The 17,783-nt window shown below is 49.0% G+C and overlaps 1 protein-coding gene across 3 annotated transcripts in view; it reads right to left on the minus strand.

Annotated features, from left to right (window-relative positions):
• ERBB4 (erb-b2 receptor tyrosine kinase 4) overlaps positions 1–17,783 on the minus strand; it is a 1,260,323-nt gene that overhangs the window by 308,155 nt on the left and 934,385 nt on the right. For 2 of the 3 annotated variants that reach the window (XM_063933143.1, XM_063933141.1), the window contains exons 12-15: positions 16,535–16,734; positions 12,797–12,929; positions 6,658–6,751; positions 4,122–4,276 (exon numbers count right to left, since the gene is read on the minus strand). In XM_063933143.1, the coding sequence (XP_063789213.1) occupies positions 4,122–4,276; positions 6,658–6,751; positions 12,797–12,929; positions 16,535–16,734 (582 nt within the window). The remainder of the gene's footprint in view (positions 1–4,121; positions 4,277–6,657; positions 6,752–12,796; positions 12,930–16,534; positions 16,735–17,783) is intronic. The other variant, XM_063933142.1, reaches the window with a different exon arrangement.

A 17,783-nucleotide genomic window follows, 5' to 3' on the forward strand; every position in this document is an offset into this window, starting at 1 on the left:
AGACTCTTACCCCTCTGTGCCCCCGCTACTATAACAGTACATCACAGACTATTAACCCTTGGTGCCCCCTCTTCTATAACAGCATATTGCAGACTCTTACCCCTCTGTGCCCCCTCTTCTATAACAGCATATTACAGACTCTTACCCGTCTGTGCCCCCTCTTCTATAACAGCATGTCACAGACTCTTACCCCTCTGTGCCCCCGCTACTGTAATAGCATATTACAGACTCTTACCCCTCTGTGCCCCCGCTACTATAACAGCATATTACAGACTCTTACCCCTCTGTGCCCCCCGCTACTATAACAGCATGTCACAGACTCTTACCCCTCTGTGCCCCCGCTACTATAACAGCATATCACAGACTCTTACCCCTCTGTGCCCCCGCTACTATAACAGCATATCACAGACTCTTACCCCTCTGTGCCCCCGCTACTATAACAGCATGTCACAGACTCTTACCCCTCTGTACCCCCGCTACTATAACAGCATATCACAGACTCTTACCCCTCTGTGCCCCCTCTTCTATAACAGCATATTACAGACTCTTACCCCTCTGTGCCCCCGCTACTATAACAGCATATCACAGACTCTTACCCCTTTGTGCCCCCTCTTCTATAACAGCATGTCACAGACTCTTACCCCTCTGTGCCCCCGCTACTATAACAGCGTATCACAGACACTTACCCCTCTGTGCCCCCGCTACTATAACAGCATGTCACAGACACTTACCCCTCTGTGCCCCCGCTACTATAACAGCACATCACAGACTCTTACCCCTTGGTGCCCCCCCCTTCTATAACAGCATGTCACAGACACTTACCCCTTGGTGCCCCCTCTTCTATAACAGCATGTCACAGACTCTTATCCCTCTGTGCCCCCTCTTCTATAACAGCATATTACAGACTCTTAGCCCTCTGTGCCCCCGCTACTATAACAGCACATCACAGACTCTTGCCCCTTGGTGCCCCCCCCCCCTTCTATAACAGCATATTACAGACACTTACCCCTTGGTGCCCCCTCTTCTATAACAGCATGTCACAGACTCTTATCCCTCTGTGCCCCCTCTTCTATAACAGCATATTACAGACTCCTACCCCTCTGTGCCCCCGCTACTGTAACAGCATATCACAGACTCTTACCCCTCTGTGTCCCCGCTACTATAACAGCATATCACAGACTCTTACCCCTCTGTGCCCCCGCTACTATAACAGCACATCACAGACTATTAACCCTTGTGCCCCCTCTTCTATAACAGCATATCACAGACTCTTACCCCTCTGTGCCCCCTCTTCTATAACAGCATATTACAGACTCTTACCCCTCTGTGCCCCCGCTACTATAACAGCATATCACAGACTCTTACCCCTCTGTGCCCCCTCTTCTATAACAGCATGTCACAGACTCTTACCCCTCTGTGCCCCCGCTACTATAACAGCATGTCACAGACTCTTACCCCTCTGTGCCCCCGCTACTATAACAGCATGTCACAGACTCTTACCCCTCTGTGCCCCCGCTACTATAACAGCATATCACAGACTCTTACCCCTCTGTGCCCCCGCTACCATAACAGCATATCACAGACTCTTACCCCTCTGTGTCCCCGCTACTATAACAGCATGTCACAGACTCTTACCCCTCTGTGCCCCCGCTACTATAACAGCATATTACAGACTCTTACCCCTCTGTGCCCCCGCTACTATAACAGCATATCACAGACTCTTCCCCCTCTGTGCCCCCGCTACTATAACAGCATGTCACAGACTCTTACCCCTCTGTGCCCCCGCTACTATAACAGCATATTACAGACTCTTAGCCCTCTGTGCCCCCTCTTCTATAACAGCATATTACAGACTCTTAGCCCTTGGTGCCCCCCTCTTCTATAACAGCATATTACAGACTCTTACCCCTCTGTGCCCCCCTCTTCTATAACAGCATATCACAGACTCTTACCCCTCTGTGCCCCCGCTACTATAACAGCATATTACAGACTCTTACCCCTCTTTGCCCCCGCTACTATAACAGCATATCACAGACTCTTACCCCTCTGTGCCCCCGCTACTATAACAGCGTATCACAGACACTTACCCCTCTGTGCCCCCGCTACTATAACAGCGTATCACAGACACTTACCCCTCTGTGCCCCCGCTACTATAACAGCATGTCACAGACACTTACCCCTCTGTGCCCCCGCTACTATAACAGCACATCACAGACTCTTACCCCTTGGTGCCCCCCCCCCCTTCTATAACAGCATGTCACAGACACTTACCCCTTGGTGCCCCCTCTTCTATAACAGCATGTCACAGACTCTTATCCCTCTGTGTCCCCTCTTCTATAACAGCATATTACAGACTCTTAGCCCTCTGTGCCCCCGCTACTATAACAGCACATCGCAGACTCTTACCCCTTGGTGCCCCCCCCCTTCTATAACAGCATGTCACAGACACTTACCCCTTGGTGCCCCCTCTTCTATAACAGCATGTCACAGACTCTTATCCCTCTGTGCCCCCTCTTCTATAACAGCGTATCACAGACTCCTACCCCTCTGTGCCCCCGCTACTGTAACAACATATCACAGACTCTTACCCCTCTGTGTCCCCGCTACTATAACAGCATATCACAGACTCTTACCCCTCTGTGCCCCCGCTACTATAACAGTACATCACAGACTATTAACCCTTGGTGCCCCCTCTTCTATAACAGCATATTGCAGACTCTTACCCCTCTGTGCCCCCTCTTCTATAACAGCATATTACAGACTCTTACCCGTCTGTGCCCCCTCTTCTATAACAGCATGTCACAGACTCTTACCCCTCTGTGCCCCCGCTACTGTAATAGCATATTACAGACTCTTACCCCTCTGTGCCCCCGCTACTATAACAGCATATTACAGACTCTTACCCCTCTGTGCCCCCCGCTACTATAACAGCATGTCACAGACTCTTACCCCTCTGTGCCCCCGCTACTATAACAGCATATCACAGACTCTTACCCCTCTGTGCCCCCGCTACTATAACAGCATATCACAGACTCTTACCCCTCTGTGCCCCCGCTACTATAACAGCATGTCACAGACTCTTACCCCTCTGTACCCCCGCTACTATAACAGCATATCACAGACTCTTACCCCTCTGTGCCCCCTCTTCTATAACAGCATATTACAGACTCTTACCCCTCTGTGCCCCCGCTACTATAACAGCATATCACAGACTCTTACCCCTCTGTGCCCCCTCTTCTATAACAGCATGTCACAGACTCTTACCCCTCTGTGCCCCCGCTACTATAACAGCATGTCACAGACTCTTACCCCTCTGTACCCCCGCTACTATAACAGCATATCACAGACTCTTACCCCTCTGTGCCCCCTCTTCTATAACAGCATATTACAGACTCTTACCCCTCTGTGCCCCCGCTACTATAACAGCATATCACAGACTCTTACCCCTCTGTGCCCCCTCTTCTATAACAGCATGTCACAGACTCTTACCCCTCTGTGCCCCCGCTACTATAACAGCATGTCACAGACTCTTACCCCTCTGTGCCCCCGCTACTATAACAGCATGTCACAGACTCTTACCCCTCTGTGCCCCCGCTACTATAACAGCATATCACAGACTCTTACCCCTCTGTGCCCCCACTACCATAACAGCATATCACAGACTCTTACCCCTCTGTGCCCCCGCTACTATAACAGCATATTACAGACTCTTACCCCTCTGTGCCCCCGCTACTATAACAGCATATCACAGACTCTTACCCCTCTGTGCCCCCGCTACTATAACAGCATGTCACAGACTCTTACCCCTCTGTGCTCCCGCTACTATAACAGCATATTACAGACTCTTAGCCCTCTGTGCCCCCTCTTCTATAACAGCATATTACAGACTCTTAGCCCTTGGTGCCCCCCTCTTCTATAACAGCATATTACAGACTCTTACCCCTCTGTGCCCCCCTCTTCTATAACAGCATATCACAGACTCTTACCCCTCTGTGCCCCCGCTACTATAACAGCATATTACAGACTCTTACCCCTCTGTGTCCCCGCTACTATAACAGCATATCACAGACTCTTACCCCTTGGTGCCCCCGCTACTATAACAGCATGTCACAGACTCTTACCCCTCGGTGCAGTTTGCGTGGCAGGGACGACATTCTTTATCCTCATCTGCATATTTAAAGATGAAGCTGTGCGCCCCTTGGAGCCCTTCGGGGCATTTCTCAACACAGTTTGGCCCATCTTTGAAGTTGGAGCATTTTTCGCAGTGGTCGGGACCCTGCAATAAGGATTTCATAAACTTAAGACCAGGGATTATGTGTATTTATACTGCAAGCGCTGTCAGCAATTAGGAGATGTCGACATTGACTCAAAAGTGTCATTCTCCCAATATCATTGTAAAACTATGAAGTGATTGTTGTACAGCTAAGTTGTATCCAGCAGCACAATGGCACAGTGGCTAGCACTGCTTACAGTATTGGGGTAGTGACTGAGTTTGATTCCTGGACAGATCCTCATCTGGATGGAGTTTGTATGTTCTCACCTGGGTTGCACTGGTTTTCTACCACACTCCAAAAATATACTGGTAGGTAAATTCCTAGTGTGTGTCAGTTCCAGATAATCCCTCCATTCAGTAATTATACCAATAATCAGGAAGTGGTCATTTTGTCGCCAATAAACATATGGGGGGTCATTCCGAGTTGTTCGCTCGGTAAAAATCTTCGCATCGCAGCGATTTTCCGCTTAATGCGCATGCGCAATGTCTGCACTGCGACTGCGCCAAGTAAATTTGCTGTGCAGTTAGGATTTTTACTCACGGCTTTTTCATCGTTCTGGCGATCGTAATGTGATTGACAGGAAATGGGTGTTACTGGGCGGAAACAGGCCGTTTTATGGGCGTGTGGGAAAAAACGCTACCGTTTCCGGAAAAAACGCAGGAGTGGCTGGAGAAACGGGGGAGTGTCTGGGCGAACGCTGGGTGTGTTTGTGACGTCAAACCAGGAACGACAAGCACTGAACTGATCGCAGATGCCGAGTAAGTCTGAAGCTACTCAGAAACTGCTACGAGGTGTGTAATCGCAATATTGCGAATACATCGTTCGCAATTTTAAGATGCTAAGATTCACTCCCAGTAGGCGGCGGCTTAGCATGAGCAAATCTGCTAAAATCCGCTTGCGAGCGAACAACTCGGAATGACCCCCATGGAACGCAGAATGCCGGCAGCACAACGTAATTTTTAACATTTTAGCATTATACTGCAACTTTAAACATGAGTGATCATGCTTACAGTTAAAATCAGGGCCGGAGCTTCCACTAGGCAGCTTTAGGCAGCTGCCTAGGGGCGCCGGGACCTGAGGGGGCGGCCTGCTACAGCTGCCTGAAAAAGGTAGCGTGGTCCTATCTTACACAGCCGCTGCAATCCTCCCAGGACTCGTATCTTACAGTAGCCGTGACTGCTAAGCTCCCGTATTGCAGTCTCCAGCTCCATCTCCACAAGGCACCGGCAGTAACTGTGACAGCTCCTGGAGTCCTGGCTGGGGGTGACATGCAGCACTGCTCTTCATTCCAGCCTCTATCACAGACTACTCAGTCCCAACTCTGCATCGCAGCCTGCAGGTAGTGGCTGCACAGTGTACTCTCTGCATTTGAGTCCACTGAGGGGGGGAGGGAAGGAGATGAGCAGCAGGCATGCACACAGTTTGGGGGGGATGAGCAGCAGCATGCATACAGATGGTGGGGGGGATAGGACAGCAGACTTTTAACAGAGTGGGGGGGGGGGGGTGAGAGTAGCAGGCACCCACACAGACTGGGGAGATGGGGAGAAGAGAGCAGCCATGCAACAAACTGGCGGTGGGGGAGAGCAGCATGCCTTTCATCTGAAGGGTGGGTAGGGGGAAGGGGCAGTAGGCAGAAGTTTTGCCTAGGATGCCGAGAAACCTTGCACCGGCCCTGGTTAAAATGCTGACACCCTTGGGGGTGTGGTCTTATTGCGCAGATGTGGTCACGCCCCTACAAAAAAAGTATGGAAAAATATTAACTGTGGCAGTACGAAGTGGTGCTGCACGCCACACAGGGGGATCATACCCCATCCCCACTTCAGCTGTTTCTGTGCTCACTGATAAGTGAAAGGGGGCGGTTGACCCAGGCCCCTCCCACAACTCCAGGGATGAGTAATTAGTAACCACTCCCCCTCTCTCTGCGTCTCTGTCCTTAAAATGCTGTAAGTAGCATTTCAGCAGTGTGTGCATTATGACAAAGGCATTCTGCTCTCTACCTATTCACTGTCGACATATATCCCAAGTAATCTGAACAGAGCTTCTCCCAAGTTCCCTAGTGTAAGTCAATCTTTACAGACTGAGGGGGAGATGTATTAAGCAGTGATAAAAGTGGAGAAGTGAGCCAATGGAGAAGTTGACCATGGCAACCAATCAGCATTGACGTAACATTTATAATATGCATACTATAAAAGTATACAGAGCAGCTGATTGGTTGCCATGAGCAACTTCTCCACTGGCTCACTTCTCCACTTTGATCACTGTTTAGTACATGTGTCCCTAAGACACGGGCAGAGCAGACTTTTTCTCTTAGTTTGAAACCTGAGAAAAATACTGATCTAAAAAGAAGCAAAAGGCACACAGGGCATCCCTCTACTTTCCTTACCAGTCCATAACAGGTGGGCGTGTCTCCCTCTGTCTTCTCGCATTGGCTGTCACACTTCAGGCAAACGGAACCGTTGGCGAACTCCCGGGGCTCTCTGCAGACAAGGACAGGGGTGTAAGTGGACAAACCACCACCAAACAGAACACCGCTCTATAGTAACAGCACATGGGGCTGAAACATGAGTCACGTGGGTGATTAGCTGGATGCGTCGGAAATCACTGTGTGCTCCATCTACAGCTATAACTATATAAACGGATATGCTTGTGCAGTAGGCTGTAATAGCATTTTGGATTGCACTCCCAAAACCATAACGCACCCCAGTATCACCCGCTCGTATCCGGATGATAGACAGTCAATAAGTCGACACCATATGGTCGACGGGTAATAAAGGTCAAGAGTTACAAAGATCGACAGATGAAAAGTCGACATTACATAAGGTCAACAGGTACAACAAGTCAACAGGTTCAAAAGGGCAACATGACAACGGTCGACACATAAATGGTCGACACCTTTTTTTTTTTTACCAACATTTGATTGATTTACTATACACGTGGACTACGATAGGGAATAGTAACCTGTGGTGAGCAAACCTGCTACAAACGTTTTATACCTGTCGACATACAGTAATGCATGTTGACCATTTGGTGTTGAACTACTGACCGTCGACCTAAATACTGTAGATCTTCTATACTACACTCTTACCCCCGGATATAAAGGGCCATACACACTAGATGAGAAAAAGAAAGATCTCGCTCAGATTGGCCGATCTAAGCGGGATCTTTCACAATCTCGTCCAGTGTGTACACTCAAGGGGGGTCATTCCGAGTTGATCACTCGCTAGCAGTTTTTAGCAGCTGTGCAAACGCTATGCCGCCGTCCACTGGGAGTGTATTTTAGCTTAGCAGAAGTGCGATCGCTTGTATCGCAGAGCGGCTACAAAGTTTTTTTGCGCAGTTTCAGAGTAGCTCAAAACCTACTCAGCGCTTGCGATCACTTCAGACTTCAGTTCCTGTTTTGACGTCACAAACCCACCCAGCCATGCCTGCGTTTTTCCTGGCACGCCTGCATTTTTCCTGGCACGCCTGCGTTTTTCAGATCACTCCCAGAAAACGGTCAGTTGCCACCCAGAAACGCCCACTTCATGTCAATCACTCTGTGGCCACCAGTGCTACTGAAATGCATCGCTAGACCCTGTGCAAAACTACATTGTTCGTTGTGCCTGTACGACGCGCATGCGCATTGCGCCGCATACGCATGCGCAGAACTGCCGTTTTTTAGCCTGAACGCTGCGAACAAAACTACATTGTTCGTTGTGCCCGTACGACGCGCATGCGCATTGCGCCGCATACGCATGCGCAGAACTGCCGTTTTTTAGCCTGAACGCTGCGCTGCGAACAAATGCAGCTAGCGATCAACTCGGAATGACCCCCAATGTCATTAATGATGCACGCTGCCGCGCATTGATAACGACCCCCTCCCTCATCTGAACAAAAAAAACATATTTCAAAGATTGCCCTGACAGAGTAGCTCAAAACCTACTCAGCGCTTGCGATCACTTCAGACTTCAGTTCCTGTTTTGACGTCACAAACCCGCCCAGCCACGCCTGTGTTTTTCCTGGCACGCCTGCATTTTTCCTGGCACGCCTGCATTTTTCAGAACACTCCCTGAAAACGGTCAGTTGCCACCCAGAAACGCCCACTTCATGTCAATCACTCTGCGGCCACCAGTGCGACTGAAATGCATCGCTAGACCCTGTGCAAAACTACATTGTTCGTTGTGCCCGTACGACGCGCATGCGCATTGCGCCGCATACGCATGCGCAGAACTGCCGTTTTTTAGCCTGAACGCTGCGAACAAATGCAGCTAGCGATCAACTCGGAATGACCCCCAATGTCGTTAACGATGCACGCTCCCGCGCATTGATAACGACCACCTCCCTCATCTGAACAAAAAAAACATATTTCAAAGATTGCCCTGATTGCTGTTAGAGCATCACATAAGTATTTCAGCTCATTTGTCATGTACCGACTCAATGTGAGACTCTGACGGCTCCTGTATTATCTATAGCAGGTGCGTGCGCGGATCCCTGCGTTCCAAGCATTGATGTAAGTACAGATGATATCGGAACCTTGCAGGAGAACACTGTATATAAAGCACATCTGCATCACAATGAGAGAGAATCAGAGAGGGGAAGAAAATAAAAGGGATGGGAAAGTAGAAGAGGAAGGCACAGAGCGGATTCAGTAGGGACAACATGGGATAGGAGATAAGGTGACAAGGATGACGAGGAAGAGAGAGAGGAGGGGAGAGGAAGCGGCTGCAATTTGCTGTAATTAAAATAGATGATCTCTCAGGGAAGATAGATTTCATTATTCTGCAAGACAGCTTGTTATTCCGGTGTGGGAGGGACAAGTACAAATTGATGGCGTCTTCTTAAAATGTATAATAATAATAATAATAATAAAAAACATCTAAAAAACAAACTTAGCTGCCATATAATGATATCCAAAACCTAATGCAGTAACAGTGGGTGGCTGTAATGTGTGTAATGTGAAATCTTTATTCCTAAATATCTGTCTGTGATGTCAGGTGCCAACGCTAGCAGCAGAATGAGGGCCTCTATCAGAGACGCACCGATACCACACGCTGTTCCGATGATCACATGAGCAATTATTTCCTACTGCGCATGCGCAAAAAATCCCCTACAGCACATGCGTCGCCCTGAGTATACGCACAAAGGACGTCATTCTGGTCCGGCTGTTACTGCGCCCTGATGCACAAAGCACCGATGTTCAGTATTTTATACATGCGAGGGGCCCGCCATACAGGATGCAGTTTGGCATAACACTGCCAGTGATTGACAGTCTGATGCCATTTGGGGGCGGGGAGGGGTGGCGACGGCCTCCGTTTTCACATCGCCGCCGTTTAGGGGAAGAGGAAGAGGCCAGGGATCCCCGCTGTTGGATGGAGATTTCCTTGCCTCTGCATAAGGCGGCTTGTGCGTCTCCATGGGTGCCTCAAGCCGCCTGACGGTGAGTCAGTGGTCTGATGCTGCGTCCTAGGACATAGATCACTGCTGCAGCAGGAGGCATTTATTTGTAATAGACGCCTCCTGCGGCATTACCAAACAGAGCAACTCCAACCACTTCTGAATGAGGGGTAAATACACTGTTGCAGTCGGGACCAGCGGCGGCTAGTTACCTGTATGGCCACCTGGTCGCAACCCTCTCCTCCCTGCTCCCCCGGTGGTTGATTGTTGATTTCACTGGGAGGTAGAGCTTAGGTCCGGTGACAGTGGGGGCGGGGCTTAGGTCCAGCCCCAAGGCTTAACTCCGGCACCGCTAAACAGGTTTGCTCCTAGGGACTGCATCAGCTGTAGGCCATAGAAGCCAGATATACCAGATATACTCTCTCTGCTATTGCAGGCGGACTGGCAGTCCCAGAAGAAGAAAACACTTACCCCTGGGACTGCCTGTCTGGCTGTGATTATCAGGGATCGCTTCCTATGGGAAGTCAATTCCACTGCTAGACCATCCCTGCATGTGGCAGATTTTACTAGGGGAACTGCAGGCCTGCAGTCCCTGGGTAATATCTGACACTGGTCGGGACCAATGGTATCAGAGTTCAAGAGGCAAAGCCATGGGCATTCCCGGACAGTGATTGGAAAGTGGCCTGAAGTGAAAACAAAAAAATCCATCTGATGGGTGTGCTATGGGCTGTCCGGGACGTGTCAGTGAAAGTGCCCTGCGTTCTCACACGCCTTGCCGCTTCACAGAGGCCATGTCCAGACAGTGAAACTGCATCTTCAATAGGACAGGTGCAACTGTTGCTGGTGTGCGGCGGTGTTACAGCGTGCCCGTGCTCAGAATGCGGCGTCTCAGGTGCACATTAGTACACAAGGGGGAGGCTGAAACTAGCATTGCATATTATCAGTCCCGCGACTCTGGTAACGGACACAAAGGCAGACGCAGCAGCTCCCGCCTCAGACCATCAGTAGTCAGTTACCTAGTGCTCGGTGCCCTCATCTACAGTTTCATATCCATACTATTAGTTAATCAGATGATAGCTACATCCTTGCTATAAATCATTTTAGATGTGATGCTTTTAGCTGCGGTCACAGAATACCACACTCAGCTAGAAAGCTTTTCCCCTTCAAGGTGACCAATACTATAGTCAGGGCCGGTTCTAGACCTTGTGGCGCCCAGGGCGAAAGTTTCCTGTGGCGCGCCCCCCCCCCCCCCCCCCGCCGGTAAAATAGAGCTGGTGCACGCCCAAAAATAGGGGCATGGCCAGTTATCCCCCTGTACTTGTGCCCCCAGTAGCTGTGCCCCATGTAGATGTGCCCCCAGTTGATTTGCCCCCTGTAGCAGTGTCCCCTAGCTGTGCCCCCAGTAGTTGTACCCCCAGTTGATTTGCCCCCCTGTAGCAGTGTCCCCTAGCTGTGCCCCCAGTAGTTGTACCCCCAGTTGATTTGCCCCCCCTTTAGCAGTGTCCCCTAGCTGTGCCCCCAGTAGTTGTACCCCCAGTTGATTTGCCCCCCTGTAGCAGTGCCCCCTAGCTGTGCCCCCAGTAGTTGGGCTCCTGTAGCTGTGCCCCATGTAGTTGTGCCCCCAACAGTAGTGCCCCCAGTAGTTCTGCCCCCTGTAGCAGTGCCCCCTAGCTGTGCCCCCAGTAGTTGGGCTCCTGTAGCTGTGCCCCATGTAGTTGTGCCCCCAACAGTAGTGCCCCCAGTAGTTCTGCCCCCTGTTGCTGTGCCCCCAGTAGCTGTGCCCCATGTAGTTGTGCCCCCAGTAGCTGTGCCCCCAGCAGTTGTGACCCCTGTAGCTGTGCCCCATGTAGTTGTGCCCCCAGTAGCTGTGCCCCCAGCAGTTGTGACCCCTGTAGCTGTGCACCAGTAGTGCCGCTTACAAACACACACAATAAAAAAAAAAAAACAACTACACAATACTTACCAGCCCCGCTCCTGCTTCCGGACCGCTGCTGCGCTGACCTCCATCTCCGGCCGCCGGCTCATCTCTATGAGAGAGACATCATGACGTCTCTCCCATAGCAGCGCCACACTGACACTAGAGGTCAATTATGACCTCTAGTGTCTGTCAGTGGAGCCGGCTGCAGCGGGCGCACATACAGCCCATGGCGCCTGCTGCAGCCGGGGAGAGGGGAGTGGGGATCAGTAGCGGCTCTTGCCACGGCGGCGGCGGCGCCCTGGGGACAGCGGCACCTCGGCCAAAATGCCTGCTTGCCCGTGGCAAGAACCGCTACTGACTATAGTCTATATATATAGCACTGATGCATCCTGTATACCGAGCAGTGAACACAGGCTAATGCACCGGATGCTAAACCCACTTAGTTTTAACATATGTGTATGGCTCATGTCTGGTTACCTTTGGAGAGATTTATCAAACTTCTAAAAAAAGGAAGTGAATGTGGAAGTGTTGCCCATAGCAGCCAATCAGATTTTAGCTATCCCTTTCTAGAATGTACTAGATAAAGAATTGGATTGGTTGCCAGGGTCATCACCTCTATTTCTCCATTATATAAGACTGAGCCTCAATGATTCTCCATTCTTAAAGTCACTACGGCTCTTTCAAAACTACTGTACATCTAATGTCTCCAATCTATACCTGATACTGAAGCACAATAGGCCCAGATTTGTCAGGCCTTGGAGAATGATATATTACACGGTTATAAAGTACCAGCCAAACAGCTCCTAACTGCCATGTTACAGGCTGTGGGGCAGATGTATTAACCTGGAGAAGGTATAAGGAAGTGATAAACCAGTAATATGTGTAAGGTGATAAAGGCACCAGCCAATCAGCTCCCGACTGTTAATTTACATCTTGGAGCTGATTGGCTGGTGCGTTTATCACCTTGCACATATCACTGGTTTATCACTTCCTTATGCCTTCTCCAGGTTAATACATCTGCCCCAGTGTTTGAAAAATAACCATTAGAAGCTGATTGGTGGGCACTTTATCACCGTGCAAATTATCACTCTCCAAGGCTTGATAAATCTTTAATATTCCTAGCATCCCCTTTCTGCCTAGACATGCACTACAGTTCATAAACTGAATATGTATATACATATACTGTACACCAAGACAATTGATGAGGACAAAGAATCTAAGCATCTCTTACCCAGACCTAAGGTTGCAGGACCTGACGCAGGATTTCCCTCGAATGAAGAATTTGCAGGACAAGCATTGGCCAGCCCCCGGTCCCCAGCAGCCCGCAGTGGAGCAGAGAGGATGACACGCCATTCCTTCTGTAGCTAAATGGCATCAAGACAAAAGGGGAATGAAACCAAAGTCAATTAGATACAGCAGATAAGTATTATACTCTTAGCAAAACTGTCCAATCACCCCAATAATAGCTCTTCGTTACAAAACCATGAATTCTGGTGTGACAAGGGTTAATAGGCTGCATCCAGAGCCTCTGTGATATCACACAATCTCCATTACACTGATAATTAAATCTGGGGGTGGGTGAAACAAATACGCCAATTATATCCATGATTAATTAGGCTAATGGACCGGAAGGATCTACAGCCCAAACATTATGCTCCGTCTGTTCCCATGACGCCAAGAGGTAATGGGTAACCTGGTCATTAAGACCCTTGCATGTTCACCTATGTACTTCAGAGATGACAGAATATGGTATTTTAAATAAAGACTGTACTGTATAGTGGATGAATGATTGGGCAGATACATAGGAAACCTATATAAATGTTATACTCCGTTTTCATAATGCTCTGAAAAGGGGCATGTTGGAAGTTCTGTGTTTGGGTATTTGGTCACATATAAAGAAAACAAAAAACATTTTGGACAGCGAAGAGCCACAGGAACAGCTTGGTGAAGGCACTTTGGGGCAGATGTATAAATCTGAAGAAGGCATAAGGAAGTGATAAACCAGTGATATGTGCAAGGTGATAAAGGCAGCAGCCAATCAGATCCTAACTGTTAATTTACATATTGGAGCTGATTGGCTGGTGCCTTTATCACCTTGCACATATCACTGATTTATCACTTCCTTATGCCTTCTCCAGGTTAATACATCTGCCCCATTGTGTCCAGTAACGTCATTCATTTTCCTCGCACCCCACTGAGGTGCTCAGGAGAGTCAGCAATGTTTAGGTACCATACGTTTTCTACCATGACCTGCGCAACCAAGCATCATGGCTGCACATCAGATAACCAGGTGAGTTAAATTTGGGATCCTGTACAGCCTTAGCTATGTGGCATCAATTGGGTGTAGTACGGGTGACCGGCGGTCTCCTGACCGCCGGTCACCTTACCGACGCCGGGATCCCGGCAGCATACCGACGCCGGGATCCCGGCGGGGAAGGGCGAGTGCAGCAAGCCCCTTGCGGGCTCGCTGCGCTCGCCACGCTGCGCTCGCCACGCTGCGGGCTCGGTGGCGACCTGCGGTCGCCACGGGTTCTATTCCCACTCTATGGGTGTTGTGGACACCCACGAGTGGAAATAGTCCCTGTTGGTCGACATGCCGACCATCGGGATAGTGAGCCGTCGGGCTCACGGAGGAGGTCATGTGACTGTCGGTCAGCCGACCGGCGGTCACATGACTACCACCCCATCAATTATATAATCACCTGTAAGGGTGGCTCTCCTGTCCAGGTGGGTCCAAGGAACGGGGCTATTTGTTTCATCATCCGAATAATTGAATCTCAAGATTTATCAAACCTTTTTAAAGAGGACTACCAAACATATTCTAGCTATCATTTTCTAGAATGGACTAGCAGTGATAGCAAGAATCTGATTGGTCGATTAGGGCAACATCTCAAATTGTCCTCTATAGAAGGTTCGCTAAATCTCACCTACAGCACTGGGCTTTATGGTAAACTGAGATGAATCCCTTCTTTGCCATGCCTCTAAATTATCAACCAAGGGACGTCGAGGAAAGGAAGACAGGCCATTATACAGCTGCCATTGGGAAGCTATAACCTAAGTAAGAAGATAAGTTTGGCCCTCATTCCGAGTTGATCGCTCGCTAGCTGTTTTTAGCAGCCGCGCAAACGCACAGTCGCCGCCCACGGGGGAGTGTATTTTCGCTTTGCAAGTGTGCGAACGCATGTGCAGCCGAGCTCTGCAAAAACATTTTGTGCAGTTTCAGATTAGGTCTGAACTTACTCAGCCCTTGCGATCACTTCAGTCTTTTTGGTGCCGGAATTGACGTCACACACCTGCCCTCCAAACGCCCGGACACGCCTGCGTTTTCGCTACCACTCCCAGAAAACGTTCAGTTGACACCCATAAACGCCCTCTTTCTGTCAATCTTCTTGCGATTGGCTGTGCGTATGGATTCTTGGTTAAATCCATAGCTCAGCAACAATCCGCATTGTACCCGTACAACGCGCGTGCGCATTGCGGGGCATACGCAGTAGAAACCTGATCGCTGCGCTGCAAAAATCTGCAGCGTGCGATCAACTCGGAATGACCCCCTTTGTTGTTGCTGTAAGCGGTTGCTGTAACAGTACTGTATATTAGGACACAATGCAAGTGTAATACGATGTAGCAAGTGGGTCACCTCCATTAATAAACAATAAATAATGGCACAGTTTTCAGTGATGGAACACAATTGAGTGAACAACCTCCTTAAATGGAAAATAAATCCTTCGTATAAATACTAAATAAATTGTCTTTAAAGTTATTCACAAATGACTTTTTTTTCTACATCTTGCACTATTTCACAGACGCCTCTAATAACAAGACTTCAAACTAGATGGCTCATCGTAAAATCTTGCACCATTTCCTCAGAGGGCACTTAGTAAATACATATGATTTAGGGTCTAATTTGTGTTTGTACACAAATGCAATTGTGATTTTCTAGGCTACAGAGCTGCTAATGTTACCAAGTGAAGCTGCGTCCCAGGAATAAAAAGAGACGCTCACCGCAAACGAATTCGCAATTGCGTACACATTTGCACCCTATATGCAAAAAAGGAGCACACATACTGCTAGGGTTTTCCTATGGCTACGCAGGCTGACCACGGCAGTAGTGACGCAGGAACCATGTTTCTCTGCCTACATGATCGTAGCTGACGGCAGATACACCCCCCAAAAAACAGCCATGCCTGCGTTTCCGCCGCCACGCCCCGATAACTCCCCGTAAATACCCTCAAATGGTCACTTCCTGTCAATCACTTTCACTTCCTGTCAATCACTTCTCCATGACATCCTCATTGCGATCACAGCGGAACCTTGGCGCATGCGCAGTGTGATCGCAGCACACGCGCAGTCTGTCAATAACCGCTCCGTCGCGGGAACATCGGCCATTGCGTACTGCGTACAAACATTAATTTATCCCTAAGGGGGGGGGGGGATTTACTAAGCAGTGATAAAAGTGGAGAAGTGAGCCAGTGGTGTTGCCCATGGCAACCAATCAGCATTGACGTAACATTTATCATTCACATACTATAAAAGTATACAGAGCAGCTGATTGGTTGCCATGGGCAACTTCTCCACTGGCTCACTTCTCCACTTTTATCACTGCTTAGTACATGCCCCACCTTAGTTTTTGATATTGTATCAATAGAATGGAAAGGTGATGTAATTAAGGGGTCTATTTACTAAGATTTGGATGGAGATAAAGTTCCAGCCAATCGGCTCCTAACTGTCATTTTTCAAACACAGCCTGTGGAATGGCAGTTAGGAGCCGATTGACTGGAACTTTATCTCCATCCAGGGCTTAATAAATAGGCCCCTAAGTCTTCTAAAGAGTGGACAAGTGGAAAAGCTGTCCACATTAACCAACCAGCTGCTAGATAGAAGCTAATTGGCTTCTATGGGCAACTTGTCCACTTGTTCACTCATTACAAGATTTGATACATTTCCCCCACACCAGACGCCAGATACTAACTGCAGTTCTCTGCTTTTTTGTTGTCTCTGATGGTGGTCTTCTGGTTGGACGTCCTGAACAGCGAGGTCCAGTTGATGGTATTGTAGTAGCAGAGATTGTGGTTATCGGTGATGTAGACGTTGCCGGCGCTGATCTCTTTGAGGGACTGGAGCTGTAGGGATCGCAGTCTGTGCTGTTTGAGGATGAGCAGTGAGATCCCGCTTCGTGCAAAGAGAAAATATGACAGACATTAGGTAAATGAGCATGTTCTGTATATAAGGTCACTGCATCAGCTGCGCACAATTCACATTCCAATTGGCAATCAGTGTTACAACTTTACATCTACAATAGTAAGCAGGGCCGGATTAAGGTCTGTGGGGGCCCCTGGGCAACAAATTTGTGGGGCCCCCACACACTGTCCTCACAAACATCGGAGTAGGAGTATAGCATTTACCTGTCTCCTCTCCGTCCTCCTCGGCAGCTGAGACGTTCCATTACTACTGTGGCCGCCGCCGAGGAGCTTCACTCACAGCAGTCTTGTGAGATAATGTCAAATCTCACAAGACTTCACACTGCAGTGAGTGAAGCTCCTCGGCGGCCGCAGCTGCCGAGAAGGACGGAGAGGAGACAGGTAAATGCTGTACTCCTGCTCCGATGTGTTTTTGCAGTGTGAGGACAGTGTTGGGGGCCCCGGGACGACCGCCCCTTCCGCCCCGCCGTTAATCCGATTCTGAAAGTAAGATATAGGCAATCTGCTTCTCTCATCTTCTATTTCCACGGCAGCAGTGCAAAAGTAAATGGTCCAATTTAAAAGTCCTAAAAGGGGAAACATCGACAGAATAATTACTATATAATGTAATTTTTGAAATGTGTGTAGACAATTTACATTCAGTATATTTACAATGAATATCTTTCTGAAACCGCTGGATGTCATAAATATATATTTAGCTTGAGCTGCACCAAGTGGTCAGATTAATTGTTCAAAATAATAAAAATTAATAATAATAGTTTTATTTATATAGCGCTCTTTCTACAACGGGACTCAAGGAGCTTTGCAGGCATAAAAAACAAAGCACATTGGTGGTGATTCTTACCTGATCGCTGCGGTGCATTTTCACACAGTGGGCGATCAGTAAGTAACTGCGCATGCGTATGCACCGCAATGTGCACGCGCGTCGGACAACAACAACAACAAAGGGCATCGCCGGTCAGCGATGGGATGGTGTGAAAAATCCGATTGCAAGGGGGTTCGCAAGGTGAGTGACAGGAG

Source organism: Pseudophryne corroboree, chromosome 7 (genome assembly GCF_028390025.1).
Source record: "Pseudophryne corroboree isolate aPseCor3 chromosome 7, aPseCor3.hap2, whole genome shotgun sequence".
Taxonomy (NCBI): domain Eukaryota; kingdom Metazoa; phylum Chordata; class Amphibia; order Anura; family Myobatrachidae; genus Pseudophryne; species Pseudophryne corroboree.